Raw genomic sequence first — 27,599 nt, 5'->3', positions numbered from 1 at the left:
GCGGGGGCTGGGGGGGAAGGACCTCCCAGTAGGCTTAACAAGAGCCTCTTCATAATGTTCCATAACCTGGCTGAGATTCAGGACCTCACAGAGGGTTTTGGGAAGGTGGTGCAGGCAGAGCTGGAAATGGATCTTCTTTTTCTCCAAGCAAACAAACAAAACATTTATCCCAGATGGAGAGAGAGGGAGGGGATCCAGCTAACTAGCACAAACAAACCTTGGTGAGACAGGTGGATTTCCTTAGGAAGTACCCAGTAGTCCTGATTCCCTGGTGACCTGCTGGAATGCGGAGTTAACCAGGGCTATTGACTGTGTGGCTCCGAAGCGCCCTCTCCAATTACATGGAGCCCAGACAGCCCCGTGGTTTCCCTTGGAGCTGAGGGCGATGAAACAATTGCTGAGACAGCTAGAGTGCCGGTGGCGGAAAACTCATTCTGAATCGGACTGGACACTGGTTAGAGCTCAATGTCGAGCCTACCAAGTGGCAATAGCGACGACAAAAAGGATGTTCTTCACCGCCTCTATTGCATCTGCAGAAAACAGCAGCAGGAGACTCTTTCAGGTGGTTCGCAATCTATCAGAACTACTTTCGTCACTGGGGCCTGGTAGAGACCCCAAGATCTCCGGCAATGATTTTGCAAAGTATTTTTTCAGATAAAGTCGCTCCGATTCGGAAGGAGGTAGACTCTACCGTGGGAGCAGGGCCAGGGCGGGAGAGTGCTGGAATCCTGTCTGGTCGTGCTATATGGGATCAATTCCAATCTGTTACCTCCGAGGATGTGGACAGGCTGCTTGGATAAATGAAACCAGCCACCTGTCTCCTTGATCCATGTCCATCCTGGCTGATAAAAGCGAGCTGGGAAGGGCTGGGCGATGGGGTGGTGAATGCTTCCCTCTGCGAGGGAGCTTTCCCAGACCCGCTGAAAGAAGTGGTCATTAAACCGCTTCTTAAAAAAACATCTTTAGACCTGGCCAATTTGGCCAACTATCGCCCAGCCTCAAATCTTCTATTCTTGAGCAAGGTGATGGAGTGGGTGGTTGCTGAATAACTCCAAGCACGCCTGGAAGATGCGGACCATTTGGATCCTTTCCAACTGGGATTCAGGGCTCCTCATGGGACTGAAACTGCCTTGGTCGCACTGGTCGATGATCTCCAGCAGGCTAGGGACAAAAGTGAGAGCTGTTTCCTAGTTCTGCTGGATCTCTCAGCGGCCTTTGATCCGATTGATCATGACATTGGACTGTCTAAATGGGCTGGGAGCTGGGGGCACTGTTATACAGTCGTTCTGCTCCTTTCTCCTGGGCTGTGTCTAGAAAGTGCTGTTGGGGGGATGAGTGTTCAGACCCCTGGGCTCTCACTTGTGGGGTGCCTTAGGGTTCCGTCCTCTGCCCCATGCTTTTTAAAATCTATATGAAGCCGCTGGGAGAGATCACCAGGGGATTAGGGCTGGGTGTTCATCAGTATGCGGATGATACTCAGCTCTATCTCTCTTTTAAATCAGAACCAGTGAAGGTGGTGAAGGTCCTGTGTGAGTGTCTGGAGGCAATTGGAGGATGGATGGCAGCTAACAGATTGAGGTTGAATCCTGACAAGACAGAAGTACTGTTTTGGGGGGACAGGGGGCGGGTGGGTGTGGAGACTCCCTGGTCCTGAATGTGGTAACTGTGCCCCTGAAGGACCAGGTGCACAGCTTGAGAGTCCTTTTGGACTCACAACTGTCCTTGGAGGTGCAGATCAGTTCTGTGTCCAGGGCAGCTGTCTACCAGCTTTAGCTGGTATGCAGGCTGAGACCCTACCTGCCCGCAGACTATCTTGCCAGAGTGGTGCATGCTCTGGTTATCTCCCGCTTGGACTACTGCAATGTGCTCTACATTGGGCTACCTTTGAAGGTGACTCAGAAATCACAATTAATCCAGAATGCGGCAGCAAGACTGGTGACCGGGAGTAGCCACCGGGACCATATAACACCCGTCCTGAGGGACCTGCATTGGCTCCCAGTACATTGCCGAGCACGATTCAAAGTGTTGGTGCTGACCTTTAAAGCCCTAAACGGCCTCAGCCCAATATACCTGAAGGAGCGTCTCCATCCCCATTGTTCAGCCTGGACACTGAGGTCCAGTACTGAGGGCCTTCTGGTGGTTCCCTCACTGTGAGGTTGCAGGGAAGCAGGCAGAGGACCTTCTCGGTAGTGGCCCCTGCCCTGTGGAACGCCATCCCATCAGATGTCAAGGAAATAAGCAACTATCCTACTTTTATAAGACATCTGAAGAAGAAGAGTTTGACCATATGAAGAGGTTAAAGAATATGTAAATGATTGGTTGCACTATCACCAAGTCAATGAAATATATAAAGAGGATTTAAAGGGAAAAGGATTTGATGATAAAAACAATGTCTATAATGTATAAAATACTGTTGGAATGGCACTTGAAAGATGAGGAAATGAAATCGGTAATGGGCAAAAGACTTTGGATATATTATACAGCTTGAAGAATGGGAAAGGTTGTGGAATGAAAGGATAAAATTTACAGCCTGTAATGCTTTGAAAGAGAATATGATGAAAATGATGTATAGATGGTATATTACACCAGTGAAATTAGGTAAAACAATACCTAATAATAAATGTTGGAAATGTAAAGAAAAAGAAGGAACATTTTTATCATATGTGGTGGGAATGTAAAAAAGTAAAGCACTTCTGGGAAATGATATATAATGAGATGAAAAAGATGTTGAAATATACATTTTTAAAAAACCCAGAAGCATTTTTACCGTACTTGGTATTATAGGTCAGGACATTAATAGGTAAGATGTTAAATTGTTTTTATATGCAACAACCGCGGCAAGAGTATTGTTAGCCAGAAATGGAAACAAGAAAAAATTCTGACGAAAGAAGAATTGCAGACGAAATTAATGAACTATGCAGAATTGGACAAAAGGACAGGAAGGATTTGAAACCTGCAGGACCAGAGATTTACAGAAGATTGGAAGAAGTATATGAATTATTTGAAGAGCAACTGTAATCAACAAATTACGCTAGTAGGATTACAAGAAGTTTTGTAAGGAGAAATATATGAAGTGTTACAAAGTAGAAAAAGATAGAGATATTGGTTATGAGTTTGAAATGTAATAGGGAAGATAAGAAATGCATACTGAGAGATTAGATTGGAAAATTTTCAGACAGGATTGATGGAAGTCAAAAAATTGAAATTGAAAAAGTATGTTTAATTACTGTTGAAAATTATATGTTAAAAAAAACTAATAAAAATTATATTAAAGAAAAATGAAGAAGAAGAGTTTGGATTTGATATCCCGCTTTATCACTACCCGAAGGAGTCTCAAAGCGGCTAACATTCTCCTTTCCCTTCCTCCCCCACAACAAACACTCTGTGAGGTGAGTGGGGCTGAGAGACTTCAGAGAAGTGTGACTGGCCCAAGGTCACCCAGACTAGAGTCCACCGCTCTCAACCACTACACCACACTGGCTCTGATGGCAATCCTGTTTAGGGAAGTTTTTAATGTTTACTGCTGTACTGTGTTTTTAATATTTTTAATACTGTGGGATTTAAAGTACACGGGTCTCTCTGTGCACTCGTTTTCTTGCTTCTTTCTTGAGAATAAGGAGATAAAAATATCAAGAGATCTGAACTGGGGGCATCTGACTCAGGTCTTAGCCAGTGTGCTATGCCAGTTCACACTTAGCATTTGAGTGTATTTGTGTACATACAACTAAATATATTTAAAACTATGAAATTCATGGACACAGCATCACCATTTGTGAAACATAATGTACAAGAATCTATTTGCGGAGGACTTGAGACTACAATGTCCATGATGCAGTGCAACTGTGAGGAAAATACATATATAGTCCCATATATTTTTGAAGGAAGGAGAACCAGCCGGACTACAATAGCTTAGGTTCAGAAAAGAGATCTGTAAATCTAGCGTGTCTTGTGGGATTAGCTCACATTTACATGAAACTGTGCCAAGCCTGTTCAATATTACTGTACTTGCCACCCAGTTTAAAATGATGTGTTTCACTTCAGCATGAACAAGCCTGGGAGTTGTAGCTCAAGCCTCTGGGGGGCATCAGTTTGGGAAAGATTGAGTTTAAACCATGATGCATCCTTTGAATCTGCTGCTCCACACAGCAACCATCATTGGGGCAGCTCATCTTCCGCTCTGATAAGCCTTGACGAGAGGTCACTTAGGGCATCTATGTAAGCCTCAAAGGCACTGTCAACTTTGAAAATGCCAGCAGGGGAAGAAAAATCATTTACATCTAAGTTGTTTGAATGCAGGAACCCAGCCCAGTGGCACTGAAGAAACAATATGGTTATGAGTTTGGGCTGGGTGGAAGTAGGCTCTCTGTGAGACCCTTCTAACCCCTGGATCCAGCAAGTGTTAAAATATAAGCCAGGCAGTATATTCCCCCCAGGGATACTCAAGGGTGCGCAGTACCGGCACCTTTTGTTGTTGTTGTTAAAAAGTGTGGCACTTACTGTAACAACTTCACTGTGAGTACCGGCACCTATTTTTCTAGAAAAAAAGCACTGAAGCCAGGCTTGTTTCCTGTGTTGAGGTGATGGGCCATTAAGGGAAACAAAGGAAAGGGGCAAATGGGTGGGGTGGAGCCCCTCCTCCAGCTTGTCTTGGTTAGTGAACTGGACGCCCAGCTAGGGACATGGAGTGCCTGTCTCCTCTTTTTACCTGTCAGGCAGGTGTGCACTTTTCCTTCTCATATAAACTCTGGTTAATATGCATCAAAACAAGTGAAGGAAAAACACCAGAGCCCGGAACAGCCAAGAGCTCAGGCTTACTTTGTGCTCACGTTGAGCCCCTGAACTTGTCAGGATCGGAACCCAACCCTGGAACAATTGATGTCTCTGAGAGCAGGAACAACACAACCCCCTTCCTCTGCAGGGACCCTTGGAGCAACTGGGGCAGAGCCCATTGCACACACCCCCCACCCTGTGAGGATGTCTAAGCTTTTTATTTTTTAAAGTGCTGTTTTAGTAAGGGTGGATATATAAGTATTTTTACTTGTTCTCAAAATGCACTAATTCTTAAAATGTACATCCTTTTTTTTAAAAAAAAAAAATCAAGTGTACATATGATTGTAATAAACTCATTTCAACAATGTTGAATGTGATAGCTTATGATTGTATTATTGCCCACTAAAGAAGCAGAGGCAGAAATTTGTTGAAAGCTGGTAGGTGGCGGCATTCATCATGTGCCTCCCCTCCAAAAAGACAGACTAAAAATACCGTACTTCCAGGAGGGTGTGCTGCTGTGATTATAAAATGGTTTCTGAATCCAGTGGCCCTCTTAGCATCATTTTTCTTGGACTGGTATCCCCCCCCCAAAAAAAAACCCCTGTTGTGCCTATTCTGAAAAATGGGAAGATTGACTGATATCTCTTAATTCCTTTTAGGCTGCAATCCTATAAACCAGTGGGTCTTATACTTTCTTCTCTGGGGCCTGGGCCACACTTTCAGAATAAAAATTTGCTCACGCCACATCAATTTTTTTTCTTGATAAGAAGTACATTGGAAAACAAAAAGAAACAACTCATAGCTGTTCTTTATTTATGACACAGAGCACAATTACTTAATAATACGATCATGGGACATGCAGAAAGTATAATGCAATGAAGATACATAAGAGCATGCATCATTCCCAAAATATAATTATAAATGAGTCTCTTACATATAGAGTCATAGAGCGGGAAGGGACCCTGAGGATCATCTAGTCCAACCCCCTGCAATGCAGGCATATGTAGCTGACCCATATGGGGATCAATCCTGCAACCTTGGCCTTCTCAGCGCCACACTCTAGTCTCGTGGTCCAGGAGGTAGCCCCGCACTCTGGCTCTTCGCAACTACCAGCTAACTAGGTTTCCTTGCTTTATTGGGGAGGCCACGCTGTGACCCTGGTAAAAGGCAAGAGCAGCGCTTGCTCTCTTGCAGACCTGCAGAGTAAGACTGCGGGTCAGCTGGGCTTGAAGGCTGCATCCCTAAACACATCGAGGACTCCAAGAGGGGCCACGCACAAAGGGGTCCGGAGTCGGGTGTCTTATCCAGAAAACCCGATGTTCTCTTGAACACCGCGGAACGCAGGCTGCAATCCTAACCCCACTTACCTTGGAGCAAGCCCCCTTGAATTCAACAGGACTTACTTCTGAGTAGACGTGGCTAGGCTTGCGCTGTTAATTAACTTTGGGGTAAACCTACACAATCCCGGGCTGCACAAATACACCCCCCACCTCGAGAGTACTTACTAGGAAGCAAGCCATGTGGAAAACCAGCGGGGCTTTACTTCCGTGAGAGAGCGCTTACTGAAGCCGCGTTGCGCACCTTTTGCACCCATTACGGGGTCTGGAGGAAAATCCCGTTGGGCTGAGGCGCTGCCCATCCTTGCCAAGAAGCGCGCGCAATTTCCAGCTGCGATTCTGTGCGAAACCCCACCAAGCGAAACGAAACCCCTTTCGAAACCGTGCCCAGGATGGCGCTAGCCGGCTGCCGGCGCGAGCGAGCGAGCGAGCCAGATGCGCCCCCGCGGGGGATGCGCGCCAGGAAAGGCGCCCGAGATCCGCGCCCGCGCCTTCCTCCGGGCGCCAAGCGAGCGCCTCCGCGGCTCACCTTCCCCGCCGCGCGGAGAGGGGAGGCGACCCGCGCAGCCTGGAAACCAGCCCCGGCCCGCGACGCCATTGGCCAAGGCAGCCCCTGAGCGACAGCTGGGGGAGGGAGGGGGCAGAGGGAAGGGGAGGGGCGCAGGCCGGCACCGATTGGCTGCGGGGGGAAAGGGGCTCCGCAACTCTCGGCAAGAAAGTGCTCTTCGGTGGTCCCCTCGGGTCCCGCTGCTGACTGAGATCGGGAAGGGGATCCGCGCAGCAGAGAAGCGTCCCGACCCGTGGAGCAAGCGGGGGAAGAGCTGCGCAGCAGCCGCAGCCGGGACAGGAGCTGATGGGGGTCTCGCCCGGGGGAGGGAGTCGCGACCACCTTCGGGCTCCCCCCGTCCTTATTTGCCAACCTCCAGAGCTCGGGGCAAAGAGCAGGCGGCTGATGCCCAGCCGCTCGCAAGGCGCGGGCTTCCTTGCCAGAATGGGCGCAGGCTGGTGCTCCAGAGGCCCCTCGCGGAAGGGGCCCCGGGTGCTGATCCTGGTGGCCTTTGGGCTTCTTCTCCTGCCCGGCCTGGCCAAGGGCAACGAGTATGACTACGTCAGCTTCCAGTCCGACATCAGTGCCTACCAGAGCGGGCGCTTCTACACCAAGCCCCCTCAGTGCGTGGCCATCCCGGCTGACCTCCGCCTGTGCCACAGCGTGGGCTACGACAAGATGGTCTTGCCCAACCTCCTGGACCACGAGACCATGGCGGAGGTGAAGCAGCAAGCCAGCAGCTGGGTGCCTCTGCTCAACAAGAACTGCCACATGGGCACCCAGGTCTTCCTCTGCTCCCTCTTTGCCCCGGTCTGCCTGGACAGGCCCATTTACCCCTGCCGCTGGCTCTGCGAGGCCGTCCGCGACTCCTGTGAGCCCGTCATGCAGTTCTTTGGCTTCTACTGGCCCGAGATGCTCAAGTGTGACCAGTTCCCGCAGGATGACGTGTGCATTGCTATGACCGCCCCAAATGCCACGGAGGCGTCCAAACCTCAAGGTAAGGGTCTGCCATGAGTAGCACCCTTCTCTTTTGATGATAAGCAGGCAGGCAAAGTTGGGAGAGGTGCCTATGACCACCTAAGGGTCAAGCCAGTCTGTGATGGCCCTGCTGTGAAGCCAGGTGAGATGGTTGCTTCAGGTGGCAGATTAGGGATGGCGGGGTGGGGACACAGGCACTTCAGGTCCGCCTGGGGCATGTTCTCTTGGGAAGGTCTTGTGGATGTTCAGGGAGAGGGTCCTTAGCTTCCACACAGAAGGTCCCAGCCTAATCCCCCTCCTTTTTCTGTTAAGGATCTCTGGTAGTTGGGCTGAGAAAGAACCCTTTATGGTGGAAAGCTTCTTCCAGTTGGAGCAGATCTGGGGATGGCAATGGGCTGCCCTGAAGATGTTGTTGGACACCAGTTCCCATCATCCTTGATCCTGTAGAGCAGTGTTTCCCAACCTTGGGCCTCCAGCTGTTTTTGGACTACAACTCCCATCATCCCTAGCTAGCAAGACCAGTGGTCAGGGATGATGGGAATTGTAGTTCAAAAACAGCTGGAGGCCCAAGGTTGGGAAACACTGCTGTAGAGCATCATGTTGGCCCCCCCGGAACAGACGATCCTGGGATAGAGGAACCTGTAGAAGGCAGGCTCCTGTGTGACGTTAAGGAGGACATAAGAGGGAAGGGCTCCAGCTCCACGGCAGAGGCACCTGCCTTGTAGGCAAAGGATTCCAGGTTCAATCCCTGGCATCTAGGTTGGGGTGGGAAAGATTCTGGAGAGCGGCTGCCAATCATGGGAGAAAATTTAAATACATGGATCAGTGGTTTAACATGGTATAATGTGGCTTGCTAAGAGCTGTGGGGGATCAAATCCAAGATTCATCTAGACCAGACTTTGCCAACTTGATAGGCTGCTGACTGGGACTGATGTTGGGTTGGCGAAGGCTGAGGTATCTCCAGTGGCATAGCGTGGGTTGTCAGCACCCGGGGCAAGGCAAGTAATTTGCGCCCCCTAACCCATGGAGCCAGGTAGGGGCAGAGAGCTGCGAGTGCGAGCGCGCCCCCCAGATGTTGCGCCCGGTGCGGCCGGCCCCCCCTGCACCCCCACGCTACGCCACTGGGTATCTCAACATCCTGTTTCCCACAGTGGCCAGCCAGATGCTTCTGGTGAGAACCCTCTCCTCCCCGTTGAGCTTGCCCAATCCCCCTTCATAAAGTATAGCCAGCAGGCCTTAACAGGTTGGGTGGGCAGGTCTATCAAGAGCTGGTACACAGAGGAGGGCATCCTGGTCCAAATCTCGTCTCTGCCATGAGGAATGTAGGGGTGTGACCCTTAAGACACACTGAAGGCAGATCCACACCATACATTTAAAGCATAGAACTTCTCCTAGAGAACCTTGGGAACTGTAGTTTAAGGCTGCTGGAGACTGTAGCTCTGTGAGGGGACAAACTACAGTTCTGAGGATTCTTTGTGGGAAGACATGTGCTTTAAATGTATGGTAAGTACTGTACTCAGACTTAAGCAAGCTGCTGTCTTTAATCCCTACATGTTAGGGATACTACTACTACTACTAATAAGAATAAGAAGCCACCATGCAGGGTTGTTGTGAGGTTTGCCAGGGTAGTGTGTCTGAAGCATCTGGAGCACTTTGGAACTGCCAAGGAGTGCCTCGTTCTCTTGTGCAAGCCCCTTGGAAAAGGCCCTGATTGCTTCTGCTCAGGCCTCTTCCAATGCAGAGAGAGTGCAGAACTTGCAAAACCATTTGGTTTTTCCTCCTCAAGCTACCTTGATCTGGTCCTGGAGCCAGTGTGGTTTAGCCGTTTGGGGCTTTGCTGTGCGTTCTGTTTTCCCAGTGAAAAGGAACTCGCATTGAAATAAAAACAGCTGCATCAAAACCCAGCACAGTCATGTGATGGCGCAGAATAGCGACGAAACATTAACTTGAGTAAGAAAATGCAAGAACAACATCTGCAAGAGGTGTGCCTCTCCAAAAAAACCTATCACAAAGGAAGGTTTTAACAGACTTCACAGGTCTGTTCTGAAACCCACCTACAGGAAGCCTAGAGAAGCTCCCTTGGGAGGTTATTCCACTGAGATGGCCCACCTTACCTCAGGTTGTGGTTGGGGAACCACAGGCCCAGCAGTTGAGCTTGACCCTTTTGTCCTCGCTGTCTGGCCCCTGGACTCTGTCCAGGCCACACCTCCCCTTCCCAGAGTACCCTTCTCGCTGCTCCAATTCACACCTCTTTGAGTGTTTTTGGCGTCCATGGTTCTGGCTTCACTTCACAGGGGATAGAGAGGGAGGTGGGAGTGTGTGTAGAAATGAGACTTCTGTGCAAAAGTGTCAGTCCTTGCTTAGCCCACTTTTGCCTCTGGCCTCAGCCAGCGCTGGCACGGGGTCCTTAGAAAGTTGCTCAGAAGGGAATGTGTCCCTCCAGCTGAAAAAGACCTGGATCAGATTACGGGGAACGGACACAAGGCCTTTCCAAGAGCAATGGAGGGAGCAGGCTGGCTCATGAGGACATGGTCAGAGGAGATCAATGTTAGAGTGTGTGCTGAATGCAGAAGGCCTACGGTTCAGGTTCCAGTAGGCCTGGGAAGTTTGCCTCAGAACCAGTTGCTGGCGATCGCGGGGGGTGGGGCGGGGGGTGGGATTTGCATAGGAAATGTTTCCTTCCAATTCATTCCCCACCACTACTCCCATCCCTGATCAAACGCTGGTTTGACAGAGTTCCTTAAGCGCTTCAATAATACAATAGGACAAAAGAAATAAGTGAGGAGACCGCATGCAATGATGACATTCACCAGCATTTTAGTGCAAATTTCTTGTAATATACAAATTTTATATGCATTTTGGCTCAATGCACACATTTCTGCAAAGCAATTTCCTCAATTCAATTTTTGTATGTTATTTTCACTAGTAAATGCACTCTCCTCTATGCGTGCGAATTTCAAAAGGTGTTTCATGTATTACTTCAGAAAGTATAAATTTGGTATATTTGCCTTTAAATGTGAGCTGAATTGAATTTATCCACTGTCCCCACAGCTGGCCATTGGCCTTGCTGGCTGGGGCTGGTGAGAGTCCAACAACATCTGGAAGTCTTCATGACTCTCATCCCTGCTGCAGATCGTGGGCATGCATATGTCATAACAGGCATGATATTTGAGGGATATATATGTATGCCTCAAAGAAGCTGCCTGAGTAATCAGGGACATCTTTTGGGTTGATTCACAAAGCAATCCGTGTGTGAGAGAGGCAATCTGTGCTAGGCAGCCATGTGCACCTTTCCCTTCCCACTGGACCTCTGGACAGTCAAACTGTTGTGACGGTTCTGATGTTCTCCTGGGATTGGCACAGCAGACGCTGCTCTGCCCCACCAACCTCTCTCTGCTCTCAGCCAACCTCCACCTGCCTGCCTTTGCACTTACATCCAATCCAGGGGTCACCCTGCCTGTCTTGGCTCCCGTCCCCAACTCAACAATGGAAGCTCTTCTGTGAGGCAAAGAAAGCTTCTCCAACATCTGGTTTCCTACCTGGCCAACCCAATGCCTCTGGGAAGCCTGCCATCGGGACAGGAGGGCAATGGCCATCTCCAGGTGATGTTTCTTTGCCACTGGTATTCTGAGGCACCCTTTCTGGAGGTAAGGTGGCGATTATCACAAGGGGCCTTTTGTAGCCTGGCTATCATGAACAGCAAAATCCATGGCTTAGCAACTCTATGCTGTGTGAAGAATTGCTTCCTCTCTTGTCCATCCTAAATCTCCCCAACACTCGGCTACACTGGGTGACCAAACACACTGTATTCTAGTCTCGTGAAAAAGGCCTACCCATTTTCTCCACCGCAGTCATAATTTTATACATGCTCCCTACTCATCTTTTTCTCTGAACTAAAAAATCCCCAAATGTTGTAAGCTTTCCTTGCAGGGTAATGACAGGGAATTTGTGGCCCTCCAGATGTTGGACTCCAAATCCCACCACCCCGCAGCCAGCATGGACAACAGTCAGGGATTATGGGAATCATAGTCCAACAACAACTGGAGAGCTGAAAGTTTCTTGTCCCTGTTTTAGGAGTTGCGCCAACCCTCCTAATCATTTTGGTGCTAGTGGAATCTTTATCTATTTATTAAATTTATATCTTGCTCTACTTGCCAAAGGATCCCAGGGTAGCTGATATATTCTTCATTGCTGTTGATTTAGGGAAAATAAAGCATCCCATGAGCTTTTTCAATCTTGCACAGTTTCCTGGGAGGGAGTCCCATTTCACTCAATGGATCTTACCTCTGAGTAAATGTGGAGAAGGCTGGGCTACTTTCTCAGAAGATATAATAACAACAACAACAACAACAACAACAACAACAACAACAACAACAATAATAATAATACTTTTTTATTTGTATCTCCCTGGCCAAGGCCAGGCTCAGAGCAGCTAACATCATAAGAACAACACAATATGCATAAAAATAGACATCAATTCATTAAAATACATCTTAAAATTAATTCAGACAAGTTAATATCTGGGCAGGTGGCAATTATCAGGGTGGAATTGAGAGTGGTTAATAATTGCCAGGACCAACTGTTTCCACTGATCATACAAGGACCTGTGAGCGGGTTGGGGGCCTCCTTCGGGCTTGTTTTATACAAAGGAAAGTAAGTCAAACTGCATCCTGCCCAAAGACCTGGCGGAACAGCTCCGTCTTGTAGCCCCTGCGGAAAGATGTCAAATCCCACAGGGCCCTGGTCTGTTGTGGGAGAGCATTCCACCAGGCCAGGGCCATGGCTGAAAAGTCCCTGGCTCAAGTCAAGGCCAGTCTAATTCCCCTGGGGCCCGGGATCTTCAAGGTGTTGTTATTAGCAGACCGTAAGGTCCTCTATGGGGCATACCAGAGGAGGCGGTCCCATAGGTACGAGAGTCCTAGGCCACATAGCGCTTTAAAGGTTAAAACCAGCACCTTAAACCTGACCCTGTACTCCACCAGGAGCCGGCGCAGCTGGTAAAGCACTGGATGAATGTGGTCCCATGGCAAGGAGCCCGTAAGGAGCCTCGCTGCAGCATTCTGCATCCGCTGGAGTTTCTGGGTCACTTTCAAGGGCAGCCCCGCGTACAGTGAGTTACAATAATCAAGTCTGGAGGTGACTGTCACATGGATCACAGTGGCGAGGTCAGGGCGAGAGAGGTCAGGGAGCAACTGCTTAGCTTGGCGGAGATGAAAAAATGCCACCTTTGTTTTAGCTGTAACCTTCCCCTCCATAGAAAGCGAGGCGTCTAAGATTACACCCAAACTCTAGACAGAAGGCACTGGCACTAATTGTGCCCCTGCAAGGGATGGGAGTTCGCCCCCCAACCATATATTATCCCGACCCAGCCAAAGGACTCCTGTCTTTGAAGGATTTAACTTCAACCGGCTCCCACATAGCTATCCAGCCACAGCTTCCAGACATTTGATCAGTGTGTCTCAGGCCGAGTCAGGATGGCCATCCATCAACAGATAAAGCTGGGTGTCATCAGCATACTGATGGCAGCCCAACCCAAAACTCCAGACAAGCTGGGTGAGGGGGCGCATAAAGATGTTGAAAAGCATAAGGGAGAGAATTGCGCCCTGCGGTACTCCACACACCAAGGAGTAACGCTAGCTCCCCCCCCACAGCACCACCCTCTGTCCCCGACCAGAAAGGAACGAGCGCAGCCATTATAGGACTGTGCCCTGAATCCCCACGTCAGCGAGGCGGTGGTCTAAAAGTTCGTGATCGACCATGTCAAAGGCTGCTGGCAGATCTAAGAGAATTAACAGCCCCGACCCACCTCGATCCAGCTGCCTACGGAAATCGTCTGTTAGGGCGACCAGAGCCATCTCGGTCCCATGACCAGAGTGGAAGCTGGACTGAAGCTATAGTGCGTGGCCTCACTTCGTTGGCTTTTGAAATGGGTGCTTCTCATTTTTCTGATATTAAGTTTTGTTCTCCACATTTTTACAATGATTAGCAATTCTTTTTGTAAAAAACTGTCTTGAAATTTTATCAACATCTTAGTGCAAATTTCTCCCAATATAGACACTTCTGAAAGGAATTTCCTCTAATATACAGTGGTACCTTGGGTTAAGTACTTAATTCGTTCCGGAGGTCCGTTCTTAACCTGAAGCTGTTCTTAACCTGAAGCACCACTTTAGCTAATGGGACCTCCTGCTGCTGCCGTGCCGCCAGATCACGATTTCTGTTCTCATCCTGAAGCAAAGTTCTTAATCTGAAACACTATTTCTGGGTTAGCAGAGTCTGTAACCTGAAGCGTATGTAACCTGAAGCGTATGTAACCCAAGGTACCACTGTAATGTGCTTTTGTATGTTATTTTCATCAACATATACATTTAGATGGACACTTTACCCTATTATATGCTTTTTTGGGTAAATGTTACATAGCGATAGAACTGCAATTTTAAAGGAGGGCTTGTACTTCAGTTTGCATATTATTATGCCCTTCAACATGTCCAGGTCAAAAACTGGGACATGCATCTCCCAGGCAAGTCACATGACCAACACGAGAGTGCGGCCCCCAAAATATACTTTTTTCCGGGGGTGGGCTCTCCCATGAGAGCATGGTGCTCAAAAGCATGCATTTTGTGGTGCTGTACGACAAAAGCACTTTTGGGGGGCAAGGTTGTGGCTGCCATACTCTCACGTGAGAAAATGGGGTATCCCGGTTTTCCCAAGACAGTTGAAGGGTATGCATTATTTTGGAAAGTGTGAATTCAGTAAGTTTGCCTTTAAATGTGAACTGAAATGAATTTATTCTCTGTCCCTGGTTGGCCTGTGAGTGTCCTGGCTCTCACTCTCAGACAAAGTACATGGACTCCTGGCTAGAGAATCCCCAAAAGCTTTATTCCAAAAGTTAGGACACCATTTAAACACAGACCAAGATACAGAACCTGAAGCAGGACTTTAAGATATACATGACTGGACACAAGCTAGGATGTGTCCACACCTGACTGCCCCCTTTGGTCCCATTTTGAAGAGCAAGGCCAAGGTGGGTTTGGAGCGCAAGGGTTCTTTGGGAGGTCCATCCTACATGGTCCGTTGTACCTCTTGGATCTCGCAGAATAGCTGGGATTTTGTGTTTCCTGGCAGCGGAAATTTATCAGCCTTGGATTGGCTTATGCTTGCAGAGTGCCCCGCCCTTCCCCAGTCCAGACATCACCCGCCTTTTGTTGCTCCTCTCCTTCTCCTCAGCTGTCAGCTGAGCCTGGGTGCCCCTCTTCCATTCTGGCCCGAGGTGGGTGCAAACTGTGTGGAGTGGTATGACCTATACAGAGAGGGGGTGGTCTGGGAAAAGTTGTGAGGGATGTGTACGGAGGCCTAGAGGGCTGTATTAAGTCCCCGGAGCTGAGATTCCCCACCGCTGTTCTAACACATTTAAAAGTATTGTAATACAGTGGTACCTCTAGATACGAACGGGATCCGTTCTAGCGGATCTAGCGACGGCACGTCTGTGCACGCGCGCGTCGCTTTTCGCCGCTTCTGCGCATGCGAGTGACGGCATTTTGAGCGTCTGCGCATGCGCAAGCGGTGAAACCCAGAAGTAACACCCTCCGTTACTTCCAGGTTGCTGCGGAGCACAACTCGAACACGCTCAACTTGAAGCAAATTTAACCCGAGGTATAACTGTATATAAAACCTACAAAGGTGACTTGTGTTTGTGTAAGTTTCTTGGTGTTCCTCCAGAAGATCCTATATAGACATTGAAAACCATTTCCAGTTTTTCCTCTATTAATGCCTGACAAGTGGGATTTGTCCCTGCCTCTGAAATGCTGACTTGCCTGAATTCCTTTTGCTTTAGGCACGGCAATGGCAAAGCCTGCAGACCTGCTGGATGCACTGGGTGGGAGCTGCTGATTAGTAGAGCGTTGCACATTCCTCTCCCTCGCCCTGGAGTAAGGTTTTGCTTTGAGCAGCGCTGTGCTGCGCAAAGGGTCAGAGGAGGGATGCTGCTACTGCAAAGAGATGGGAAGAAAACCTTATGAAACACAGGCTTAGCTGGGCAAGTCCAAGAACATCTCTACACTGCAGCTTTGGATTGGCTTCATATTATGCATTCACTTGTTATTACATTTATGTTTCTCCAAAGATGGCAGGGTGCTCTATATGTTTTTTTCTGTCCACCCCATTTTATCCTCACAACAACTCTGTGAGACAGACTAGGCTGACAGATACTGGCTGGCCCAAGATCACACAGTGAGCTTTGTGTGATTTTTGAACCTAATTTATTTCCCTTCCCCTCATTCTCCTCGCTGAAAAAAGCAGGGCCAAAAAATTCTGCCATCAGCTCGTCTTCTGGTGGCAAATCCCTTGTGTGCTGTGTGAAAAGTGATTTCTCCAGTCTGTCCTGAATCTCCCACCATTCAGCTTCAATGGATGACCCCAAGTTTTGGTACGGCGAGCAATATCCACTTCTGGCACACCTTGTATTAATAGTTACAACTGTTGCCCCCCACCCCAGTCTCCGCTGGGGGCCAGATTCCTGGGATTCCTTACCAAGGGTTTGTGTTTCCTTTTGGAAATAAGGCACAGCGGAGACTGAGGTGCCTTTATGAGATATGGTTCATTGACACATCTATACCACCTGAGCCTGCGATGGTGGAGTTCAGAGTATTAACCCCCCTGCCAAGGGTCTTGTATCTCCCCCAGCCGTAGCCTTGAATTCAAACAGATAGCAGAGATGGCTTGGCCTCTCTCTCCACTTGCTGCTTTACCTCCAGGTCACATCACTTTCAACTCTAACACTCTAAACTCAGGCTTGGTCCTCCCAACCATCTCTGAGTTGACAATTACCATTTTTCTGTTTCTCATTTCCCCCCTAGCCTTCCATTCTCTACATTTCCACGTTTGATAATTTATTTTTATTTTTTAAGTCCTCCTGAAAATTCATCAGCATTTTATAGTGCTAATTTGTTATAATATGCTCATTTTTGTATGCAATTTTGCCTTATAGTCACATTTCCTCGAATATGATGCATTCTTGTATGTTATTTCTACCAATTATGCGTTTCTTTTCCACCGTCTTCTGTACCCATTCCTTGGTTGGAGAAATGCATTGCAAATTTCAGATAAATTTGAATGGCTGCATTTTGCTTTTGTAAAGTGCCAGTCACATAGATTAGTTTTCAAATGTGAATTGAAACAAATTCCTCCCCCATCCCTGTCTGTAACTGTTCTTTTGTGAAGAGACTGTGAATCCTCTGTTGGGGACCATCAGCTCAGTCTTCACTTGGCTGAGGTCCATGGTAGAGAAACAAAATGGAATCTGATTTCATTTGTTGCATAGACACCTGCAGACCTACACACACAGAGGGATTCAGGTATGGCTGCGTTCTGGGAACTTCTGTCATCCTAGCTGGAGTTTTCTTTGGATACATATTGCTCTGGAAATCTTGTAGCTCTCCTCCACATTTTTCATGGCTGACTTCAGGGCCTGTGTAGACATCTTAGGAGAAATGAGCGAAGAAGCAAGTGAAATGTGAAGGGGGGGGGGGGAGAGAAGAGAAAGCAATTCCATTGTAAAGATAATGACAGGGAATAACAAGACAGGTTCAGCTTTGGAGGCTCTGATTGCTGATACTGACAGTCTGTTTAGATGGGAAAGGGCTCTCTGGTTTTAGGTCTGAAGCCCATTAAGCAAAGGTCTCGGTCAGGGCTTTTGCTTCTCATAGGAACATAAGATGTGCCTGCAGAATCAGGCCAATGGCCCCTTTAGTCTAGCATCCTGTTCTCACAGGGGCCAACCAGATGCCCATGGGAAACCTGCAAGCAGGACTTGAGTGCAAGAGCACAAGCCCCTCCTGTGGTTTCCAGCAACTGGCATTCAGAAGCATCACAGCCTCCAACCAGAGAGGCAGAATATAGCCATCATCCTTTCTCCAGGTTTGCCAATGAGCATGAAAAAAATTCTGGCTATGAGTGAAGGAGCACACCCAGCATTGACCCCTCCAGGCGTCAGGTAGTCTAAATCTCCTAGCACCTGGGACCTTCTGCATTCAAAGCTGATGCTCCACCACAGAACCCTCTAGCATCCCAGGGGCAGCATTGCGGCCCTTATAGTGGTAGTCTCCCCAAATAATTATTTTGCCCTTCATACTAATCCTCTGCTGTCCCCTTTCTTGGCAGGCACTGCAGTATGTCCTCCTTGCGACAATGAGATGAAGTCAGACGCCATCCTGGAGCACCTGTGTGCGAGTGAATTTGGTAAGGAGATCCTCCTTTTTCTGAGCTTAATTGCCCTAGGCCAGGGATGGAGGACACTTGTTTTCTCAGGAACCAGAATAACCCAACCCTCCTCTTCCAGCTCAAAAATGACGGCGGCATTGGCTTACAGGAAGGGGCTTCTCACCTATGGAATGGGTGGGCTGGGCTGGTAGGAAGTAATCCATAGTTTGGTGGGGAAGATTTTGCAGTCTTTGATGGCTCCCTCCCTGCCCGCTACATTTGGAACTACCAGCACTTGGAAACAGTGGGGTGGAGGGCAGACAGTTACCTGACTTCCCAGCAGGTGAGTCAATGCTGCAGGGGAGAAGTGGCAAGGTCAGTGAGGTGTCAAGACAGTAGCTGACCTAATCCACCCCCCCCCCCCGGTGGTGTGTTTCCACTGCTCTCATCTTCTTATGATGCAGAGGCCATAGACAGTGCCTTGAGTTGCATGCTGGAATAAAAGCAGTCTGTAAGCGCTATATCTGTATGGCGGGCTGTGGCAGGGAGTATCCAGCCAGGATGCCCCTGGAACCAAGACCAGCTCTGGTATTTGGCCAGCACAAGTTCAGTTCAAACGAGTGACGTTTATGCCTTTTTGGCAAAGCTTAATTTTCCAGGAAGGAAATGAAAGGCCTATTGAAGAAGTTGGGCATTCCTCTGGGATTAGTGCTTGGGTGTGCCACGTTTTGTCAAAGCAGGGAGTGGAACTCTCTTTTTAACAAATTCTTGACTCTCCAGGGCAGCTGCTTTGCCAAATCTTTCCAAGTCCAGAGTGGTTATTGGGAACATTTTTATACCAGGAAAATAATATCAACAGCCACTCCTGAGTCCTGGCTTGGCCAGGGCATTCCTGGTTCAGCCTGGATGGCAAAACAGATGTGGAGGTGAACATCCAACTTTTTGTTCAAAATGGCAGCCCAGCTTCCAACATCTGAGTGCAGGCTAGGATAGAAGCACACATTTGCAAATATTCAAAATTCAAGTCATTGGGAGTTGTAGTCCAAAACATCTGAGGTGCAACAGGTCGGGGAGGGATGTTATAAATATTTTCCCCTCACTGATAGTTTGCTGCAGTATGAATAATAAAGTCTTGGTGCAGAAACAAGGAGATTCAATGTGGCTGGTGCTTTTGTGAACTCAAGTCCTCTTCATCAGATGCATGAAAAGTTATCCCCAGCTGTGAAGTATATCTCTCTCCAAGCCCCTCAGGGCAGCACCTTCAGTGGATTCCTTTATCCTAGGGATTGCCCAGATGGTTCCCTCTAGTTGCTGGCACTGGTGGCTGGTGTCTATTGGGACTGATAGAGCAGAAGACAAGCAGAAATTGGGATGTCGCCTGAGGAGAGGAGGTATGGCCTGGGGAGAGTCCCAAGGGCCAAGGAGAGAGGACTGGAGGGCCACATGGCTCCCAGGCCTGAGGTCATTCCCCCTACCCCGTGCGCAAGGTGGTAGTTTTCTAATTGGGATCATTGAGACATAAGGAAATATATACATGGGAAAGTGAGAACCAGAGAGACTAAAAGAAATACATAGTCAGGTTCATCAGTAGAGAAAATATATATTCCAGATTCCTCACTTCCACTAAAAAATGTTTGTCAAGGCAGACTCCTTTGTAAACATTCTGATCCTTAGCCAAATTCCTCATCCTGACCATGCAGGTTCCTATTTCCTGGGGCACAGACTGAAGGCACGTGAGGCAAGAGCCTTGCTGAAACTAAGCAGGTCCAGGTCTGGTCTGTTCCTGGATGGGAGATTGCTGGGGCTCCCTTGGGTCTATTGCACTGATCTCCATGGAAGGAAGAATGGTGGGGTATACACAAAAGTAAAATGGTTAACATTTCAGAGGTGATGCTGGAGGTTCTTGCCTTTCCAAGTTTGTCGTATGAGATGTTGGCTTTTAAGTGGTACATGCTAGACTAAGAACCCATTGATGCAGCTGTAGTCTCACATAATGGTGGCCAGAAGAAGTAGATCATCCCATCTCATCCCATCCCATTTATTATACTAATACCCCACCTTTCCTTCAAGGAGCCCCCTTCTCCTCACAGCAACCAGGCCATGAGAGTGAATGTCTGGCTCAAGGGCACCCAGTGAGCTTTAGGGCTGAGTAGAGATTGGAGTGCTTGACATGTGAACCACGGCACCACACAGGCTGGACATTGGAAACCTTGTTCTTCCCAACTTTCCAGTTGGCTGGACGCAATGCTTGTTCACCTCTAGTGACAAGGCCAATATCCACTTACAAGCCTGTCTGTCATTGTGGAAGAGCTTTAGCTCTCTTGGAAAAAGGTTAGAGCTTTGTAAATCTCTTAACTCAGAGCCTGGGTCACCAACATGGCTCCAGTGGGTGCACCCCAGGGTGCCATTTCTCTGCCCTTCCACCACTGAAATCAGGCTTGAAAGAAGCACTGTCTTATAGCTGTTGTTGGAGAGGTGAGTTTAGCTGGGATGTCTGTGTGGTGCCAACAAGTTTTCTCGGTTTGCAAATGTGCCCATGGGTGGCCCCAAAATGCTGGCAATCCTTGGCCTGGAGTCTGGCTTCTAGTTGTAGAATAAGGATGCTGCAAATATCTATCTGTGTGTTTTCCTGTCCCCGATTTGAAAGCATTGGAGGTATTTGGCACAGGATGTGCTTTCTGGGAGAAAAGCAACAATTCTTGTGATGAGTTCCCTTGGCCAGTGGGAACTGAGAGGACCCCCCCACACACACACACTTCTGAGTAACTAAGTACAGGCAGTAACTGTTTTAGGTGTGTCTGTTGACACACGGGTCCTTTTGGACCAGAAAGAGGCTGAGCAGGGACGGAATGAGGAACGGGGTGGGCTGTGCTTTTATACATTCCACTGGTGCATGCAAGGTCTGGAAATGGAGCCCCTGCACAAAATGGCTGCTGTCTGTATGTGAAGAGAGGAGCAAGAAGGGACCAGGACACGGGGCTATTGTAGGTCCCCAGTACTTGCATTCTAAAGAGACAATGATGCCCAGGAACCACTATCTTTGAATGCTCTCCTCTCCATGTATGCTTGCTGTACTTGGGGCTTAAGAAGTCTTTACGATCATTGGAACAAGGCTGAGCTGTCACTGGTGGGCAGAGCTCCTGCTCCAGAAATACAAGTCTTTAAACAGGGCAATAAGATTCCTGCAGAAGGTTGCTGCAGCCGCAGTTTAAAACCTTGCTCAAGCAATGAGATGAGCAATGACAAGGAGAAGAATCTTCTCAGTGGTGGCTCTGTGATTGATTTCTGAGGATTTCCCAAGGCTCACAACGCACTTACTTAAAGAAGGGCTAAAATAAATCCCTGAATATTGCTGTGACTGGTTCCCTGGCTTTGCTGAAATAGTTTTGTTGAGTTCTTCAAGTGTTGTTGGGTTTTGTTTCTTTTTTTAAGGTGCATTTATTGTACAGCAGTTGCTAGGGAGCCCAAGTGGGGAGAGTGTTGCTGCTGGGTTCAGATTCTGCCACCAGGAGAAGAGATGCTGCATCAGAGGCATCCAGCAGCCAGGTTCTTCACACAGTATAAAGCAGACGTATAAGAGGTAGGGATGGCCAGCCCCTTGAATGGCTTTAAAAAGAGACGATAAACATTCATGATGGATTCATCAATGGCTACTAGTGTCAGGATCCTGTCAGCGGCTCCCGGCTGGTTGCCCAGGAAAGTATAAAGACAAGGAAAAGTTTCTTAAGTCCTTTTTTATTTCAGTTTTTACAGAGAGAGGCTATAGAACCTAGCCTCTTGGATAGTGGTGTTGTCCCAAGTGATTCTCTCCCACTTCCTCATTCGTCATCTTCATCACCTCCTCTACAGGTGTTGCCATGTCTTTGAACTCTTTGCTCTCCTACCTTGAAGGCTTGCCGGGTTTTGGGAGATGGAGGGTCTGGAATACTTTCCAATGACAATGTGTCAGCAGGGTGATGCTCTGGCTCTCCCATGATTTCCCAACTTTCCCCCTCACCTGCCTCTGAGCTGCGACCTCCTGCAGACCCCTGTATATTGTCTTGCTCTTCCTCCTCCCTGGAAGGGTCAGGCGGGGAGGTGGTCTCCACCATTCCTCCTCCTTTGCCCAGCCCCTGACACCTAGTCATGTTGTTTGTGCATGACTTCCTGCTAGAGGCAGCATGAATGAGAGAGTGCTGCTGCTCTCCTGTCGCGGTCAGCCACTGTGCTAAACAGGAAGATGGAAAAACAGGAAGATGAAAAAATGGAAAAGGGGGGAAACCACCAAAGAGGAATTCAAACAAATAGCCAGCACATGTAGACACAAAGTCAGAAAAGCTAAAGCACAGAATGAACTCAGGCTTGCTAGAGAGGTTAAAAGCAACAAAAAAGGCTTTTATGGGTATGTTTGTAGCAAAAGGAAGAACAAAGAAACAGTGGGGTCACTCAGAGGAGAAGATGGTGAAATGCAAACAGGGGACACAGAAAGGGCTGAACTCCTTAATGCCTTCTTTGCCTCAGTCTTCTCCGATAAAGAAAACAATGCCCGACCTGAAGAATTTGGAGCAAATGATTCAGCAGAGGAAACACAGCCCAGAATAACTAAGGAGAAAATACAAGAATACTTGGCTAGTCTAGATGTATTCAAGTCTCCAGGGCCAGATGAACTTCATCCAAGAGTATTAAAAGAACTGGCAGATGTGATCTCAGAACCACTGGCAGTCATCTTTGAGAATTCCTGGAGAACAGGCGAAGTCCCGGCAGACTGGAGGAGGGCAAATGTTGTCCCTATTTTCAAAAAGGGGAAAAGAGAGGACCCAAATAATTACCGCCCAGTCAGTCTGACATCAATACCAGGGAAGATTCTGGAGCAGATCATTAAGCAATCAGTCTGTGAGCACCTAGAAAGGAATGCTGTGATCACCAATAGTCAGCATGGATTTGTGAAAAATAAGTCATGTCAGACTAACCTGATCTCGTTTTTTGACAGAATTACAAGCCTGATAGATGAAGGGAACACGTGGATGTAGCCTACCTTGATTTCAGCAAGGCATTTGACAAGGTGCCCCATGATATTCTTGTAAAGAAGCTGGTAAAATGCGGTCTTGACTATGCTACCACTCAGTGGATTTGTAACTGGCTGACTGACCAAACCCAAAGGGTGCTCATCAATGGTTCCTCTTCATCCTGGAGAAGAGTGACTAGTGGGGTGCCACAGGGTTCTGTCTTGGGCCCGGTCTTATTCAACATCTTTATCAACGACTTGGATGATGGACTCAAGGGCATCCTGAACAAATTTGCAAATGGCACCAAACTGGGAGGGGTGGCTAACACCCCAGAGGACAGGATCACACTTCAAAACGACCTAGACAGATTAGAGAACTGGGCCAAAACAAACAAGATGAATTTTAACAGGGAGAAATGTAAAGTATTGCACTTGGGCAAAAAAAAAATGAGAGGCACAAATACAAGATGGGTGACACCTGGCTTGAGAGCAGTACATGTGAAAAGGATCTAGGAGTCTTGGTTGACCACAAACTTGACATGAGCCAACAGTGTGACGCGGCAGCTAAAAAAGCCAATGCAATTCTGGGCTGCATCAATAGGAGTATAGCATGTATATCAAGGGAAGTAATAGTGCCACTGTATTTTGCTCTGGTCAGACCTCACCTGGAGTACTGTGTCCAGTTCTGGGCACCACAGTTCAAGAAGGACACTGACAAACTGGAACGTGTCCAGAGGAGGGCAACCAAAATGGTCAAAGGACTGGAAACGATGCCTTATGAGGAACGGCTAAGGGAGCTGGGCATGTTTAGCCTGGAGAAGAGGAGGTTAAGGGGCGATATGATAGCCATGTTCAAATATATAAAAGGATGTCACATAGAGGAGGCAGAAAGGTTGTTTTCTGCTGCTTCAGAGAAGCGGACACGGAGCAATGGATCCAAACTACAAGAAAGAAGATTCCACCTAAACATTAGGAAGAACTTCCTGACAGTAAGAGCTGTTTGACAGTGGAATTTGCTGCCAAGGAGTGTGGTGGAGTCTCCTTCTTTGGAGGTCTTTAAGCAGAGGCTTGACAACCATATGTCAGGAGTGCTCTGATGGTGTTTCCTGCTTGGCAGAGGGTTGGACTCGATGGCCCTTGTGGTCTCTTCCAACTCTATGATTCTATGATTCTAAGATGCTGGACAAGTGTGGCCTTTGACCTGATCCATAACAGCCCTTCCAATGTTCTATGGATTTTCTTGAACCCATAGCTCTGGGTAACCAACCTCAGACCTTGAGATTTCATGACTCAAGTCTTTGATTCCTTGCCAACATCTTGTCATCCTCCCCTTTAAGAGTGCGCTGAGGAGGCTAAATGTGCAAACCAAGCTCCCTTTGCTCCAAGGCAGGGTGGTGGGGACAGCCCTGCCAGCATCCACCAGTGAAGAGCGCCCTCTTCTGCCAGCTGAATGCAAGTGTTTTGGACTAGGACTCCCACCAACCCCAGCTGGTGGGGGTTGTAGTCCAAAACATCTAGAGGGCACCTGGTTGGGAAAAACTTTTCTAGAGACTAGACATAAGTCTGACTGGGAGTGGGGCGGGCGGGAAGGGGAAGCGCATTTGCAAGGAGGAATTGGTGCTCTCCTCCCAAAGCTACAGTGTCCAGAGCTTGCCATGAAGAGGGATGGACTGTTAAACCACTCTGGGAACTGTAGCTCAGTGTGTATATTGGGGGGGGGGGATGAAGGCCTCCTAACAACTCTCAACATCCTGAACAAACTGCAGCTCCCAGAAGTTTTTGAGGGGGGAAGCCATGGCTGGTTAAGGTGTGATTATAGCACTTTTGTTGTGTGGCACGCATGTGTCCAAAGCCAGGAGACAGAAGCAAAGGGGTGAGTGGGGCTGAGAGAACAAACCAAGACAAAGTCTTGGGAGGCCAGCACCTTGGGAAGACGCAAGGATACAGGTGCACCTCAGGAGTCAGCTGGGGAAGGAAGCCCTCTCAGTCTCCTTCCCACTCTGGATCGGCAGAGAGAGGGCTTTTCCACACCTCCATTTGCCCCCAGGGAAACCCAATCTTCAATGCTGGGTTGGAACAAGCAGCAACCGGGTTTTCCACAGACTGCTGTTTGGTCTGGTTTAGCACTAAAGAGCGGGTTTTCTGGGGGAAAGTGGTAGGGCAAATGCGGAACCACACTGCAAAGGTGGGGCCAAGTCCAGAGCCAGTCCAGCGCTTGAAGGCCCTTCCCTGAGAGTCTGCCCCCTGCAGTTCAGTAGCTTGCCACCTGGGGCAGCACTTCACAGATCCCAAGAAAGGGCTTTCATATCACTTATTCCCAAATCCTTTTTTAAAAAAATTGCTGGAGATGGCACAGATTTTATTTATTTAAATTTATCTCCCATACTTCTGCCCAAAGGAACCCAGGGTGGCAAACACTGGTGTGATAAAAAGTAATGCAAATAAAAATAAAATGAATGCATATTCAAAAAGATATGAAACAGGCACATGCTCTGCTTTTTAAGAACAATAAGGAGAGCCCTGCTGGATTGCTCCTGGAACCTTCTTCATGCAAAAAGAAAAAAAGAAAAAGGTGCTTTATCATGGAATTGTGAAGTGGGCAGGGACCCTAAGGGTCACTTAGTCCAAGCCCCTGCAATGCAGAGGGCCATAGCTCAGTAGTAGAGTACCTGCTCTCCATGCAGAAGGTCCCAGTTTCCACCCACAGCATCTCTAGGTCAGGCTGGGAGACACTCCTGGCTGAAAACTCCAGAGAGTTGCTGCCAGTCAGTGTAGACAATGCTGAGCTAGCTGGAGCCACCTTCAGTCTCTAAGGCAGCTTCCAATGTTCCCACATTTATGATTTTTCTCGCTTTTAAACCCCCAAACAAAAAAACTGGGGGGGGGGTCAATTTGAGATGGCCTCATGGCTCGAGGGGTGTAACCCCCCCACCTGGTTGCAGCCCTGATCCAAGTCACTCCTTCCTGAAGCTGCTATTACACCTGAGGAAGCCTTAGGGAGGAAATGGTGCCTGTGTGTTTTCCCCTCTGGGGCTAATAGAAGTGTCAGAGAAATTTTCCGTGGGAGAATCAATGTGGGGTATCCAGGTTAGTCCCCCCTCCCCCAGTGCTGCTGCGTGAACCAGATAACACCCCCCCACACACACACACTCTGGCTGTTTCTCGAGAAATGTCCCATATCATGTCTTGTTTGGCCCAAAGGCAATGTTTTAGAACAGCTGCTTTGAATGCCATGGTTGGGAGAGCAGCTCCTCTAGAGTAGTCCTGCTGCAGTGGGATGACTTTAGGGTGAGCATCCAGGGGTGTTTGCAACCAAATTATGAGTCCCTTTGCTTGGCAGAGTCTGCTGCTGCTGCTTTTCCTGTCTTCCGTTCCTAATTGCACTTGGCTCAGGCCTCTTCCAGACAGGGCTGTTAGGAATTATTTGGCAATTATGCGTATTGTTTTTCTTTTGATAGCTTCTATTGATTTTTGGAAGGGGGAATCAAAAGACCCCTGCCAAGTCAGGCCTCAGTCAACGGACTTTCCTCCCTTAGCTGTTGGCCAGGAGTCATATCTTGCCTCAGGCACACCAACCTGACTACAACTCTGGAAATGCGTTTTTAATTGATTTACAGCACCTAAATGTGGCTAGTTTGTAATCCTGGGATTATGTCACCAGATCCACCCTTGTAAAGTATAGGCAGCTCATCTGCAGGTTGTGTAGATAGAGGCAGGGGAGAATTTTGATTTAAGTAGCATTTAAAGGTGAACCTACCTAACACACACATTATGGAACCATGCAAGAACCAAAACACAGCCGTCCTTCGCAGTTCACACTTTTCAAAATCTCGCAATGCAGTTCTCCAGCCAGGTAATGTGAGCTAAAAGACACATGCCTGCTTAAAAATTCATATATTTGTAAGGATGACATACAAAATGCATTCTTTTAGGGGAAATTGCATGGATACATGTGCATCTTAGAAGAAAATCACACTGGAATGCTGGTGAATTTTTATGAGGACTTTAAAAAAATAATGATCCCAAGCTGTGGCAATGTGGAGCATTGAGCTAAAGATTGGAAAAATGAGAAAATGAGGGAAACAGAAATTGACAGATTTACCCAATGTTACTAGAAACATTAATAATAATAACAATAATTTGAATACATTACCTGCTCTTCATTACCAGCAGGCCCTGGGGCAGGTTACAACAATGTAAAATTCACAATTAAGAGCAGTTAAAACATATTACATTCACAATATGATGGGCTCTGAAAGCGTACAGCTTCAGTGTTGCAGGCCAGTGTTGCAGCTGTGTGAGGAGGGGAGTCCACCCCTTGGGGGCTGCCACAGAGAAGGCCCAGTCCCAGGACACCCTTGCTTCTGCTCAGAGTGCAGACATAAGTGCAGGCTCACTTCATCCCCACTGCCTCTCAAATGCCAAAAAAAGATTATTTGGAAGTGTGGCACCACCTTATAGCAAATGGCAAATAGTGGGCCTCTGAGTGTGAGACAGAGAAAGGAAAATAGAATGGACAAGGAGAAGGTATTAAACATATACCAATGAAACCCTCAGCGCCTGTCAACTTGCAGATTGCCAAGAAAGGGACATGAAGAATACTATCTCCCAGGACAGGCTCCACATTTGGAAAGCGCTTGGAGAAGCCTGGCTAGCTCTTCGGAAGGAAAGCGTTCCCCAGTGGGTGTCTTATCAGGCAAAACCATATGCCTGGCACTTAACACAAACCCTAATCTAGTCAGACTCAAAATTCTCATGAATTTCCACCAAGGTAAACACTGTTAACTGG

General features: G+C 48.0%; 1 protein-coding gene and 1 long non-coding RNA gene across 2 annotated transcripts in view; one reads left to right on the top strand and one right to left on the bottom strand.

The window, feature by feature from the left end:
- Positions 1–27,599, bottom strand: part of LOC309375589 — a 173,636-nt gene that overhangs the window by 99,047 nt on the left and 46,990 nt on the right. The gene's annotated exons all lie outside the window — the stretch shown is intronic.
- Positions 6,799–27,599, top strand: part of SFRP1 (secreted frizzled related protein 1) — a 48,500-nt gene continuing 27,699 nt past the window's right edge. The window contains exons 1-2 of the mRNA XM_081921353.1: positions 6,799–7,651; positions 17,788–17,865. Coding sequence (XP_081777479.1) covers positions 6,961–7,651; positions 17,788–17,865 — 769 coding nt within the window. The 5' untranslated portion in view covers positions 6,799–6,960. The remainder of the gene's footprint in view (positions 7,652–17,787; positions 17,866–27,599) is intronic.

Source organism: Podarcis melisellensis (genome assembly GCF_964234715.1).
Source record: "Podarcis melisellensis genome assembly, chromosome: 8".
NCBI lineage: Eukaryota > Metazoa > Chordata > Lepidosauria > Squamata > Lacertidae > Podarcis > Podarcis melisellensis.
The sequence above is the reverse complement of the archived record's forward strand: the minus strand, read 5'-3'. Positions and strand labels throughout refer to the sequence as shown.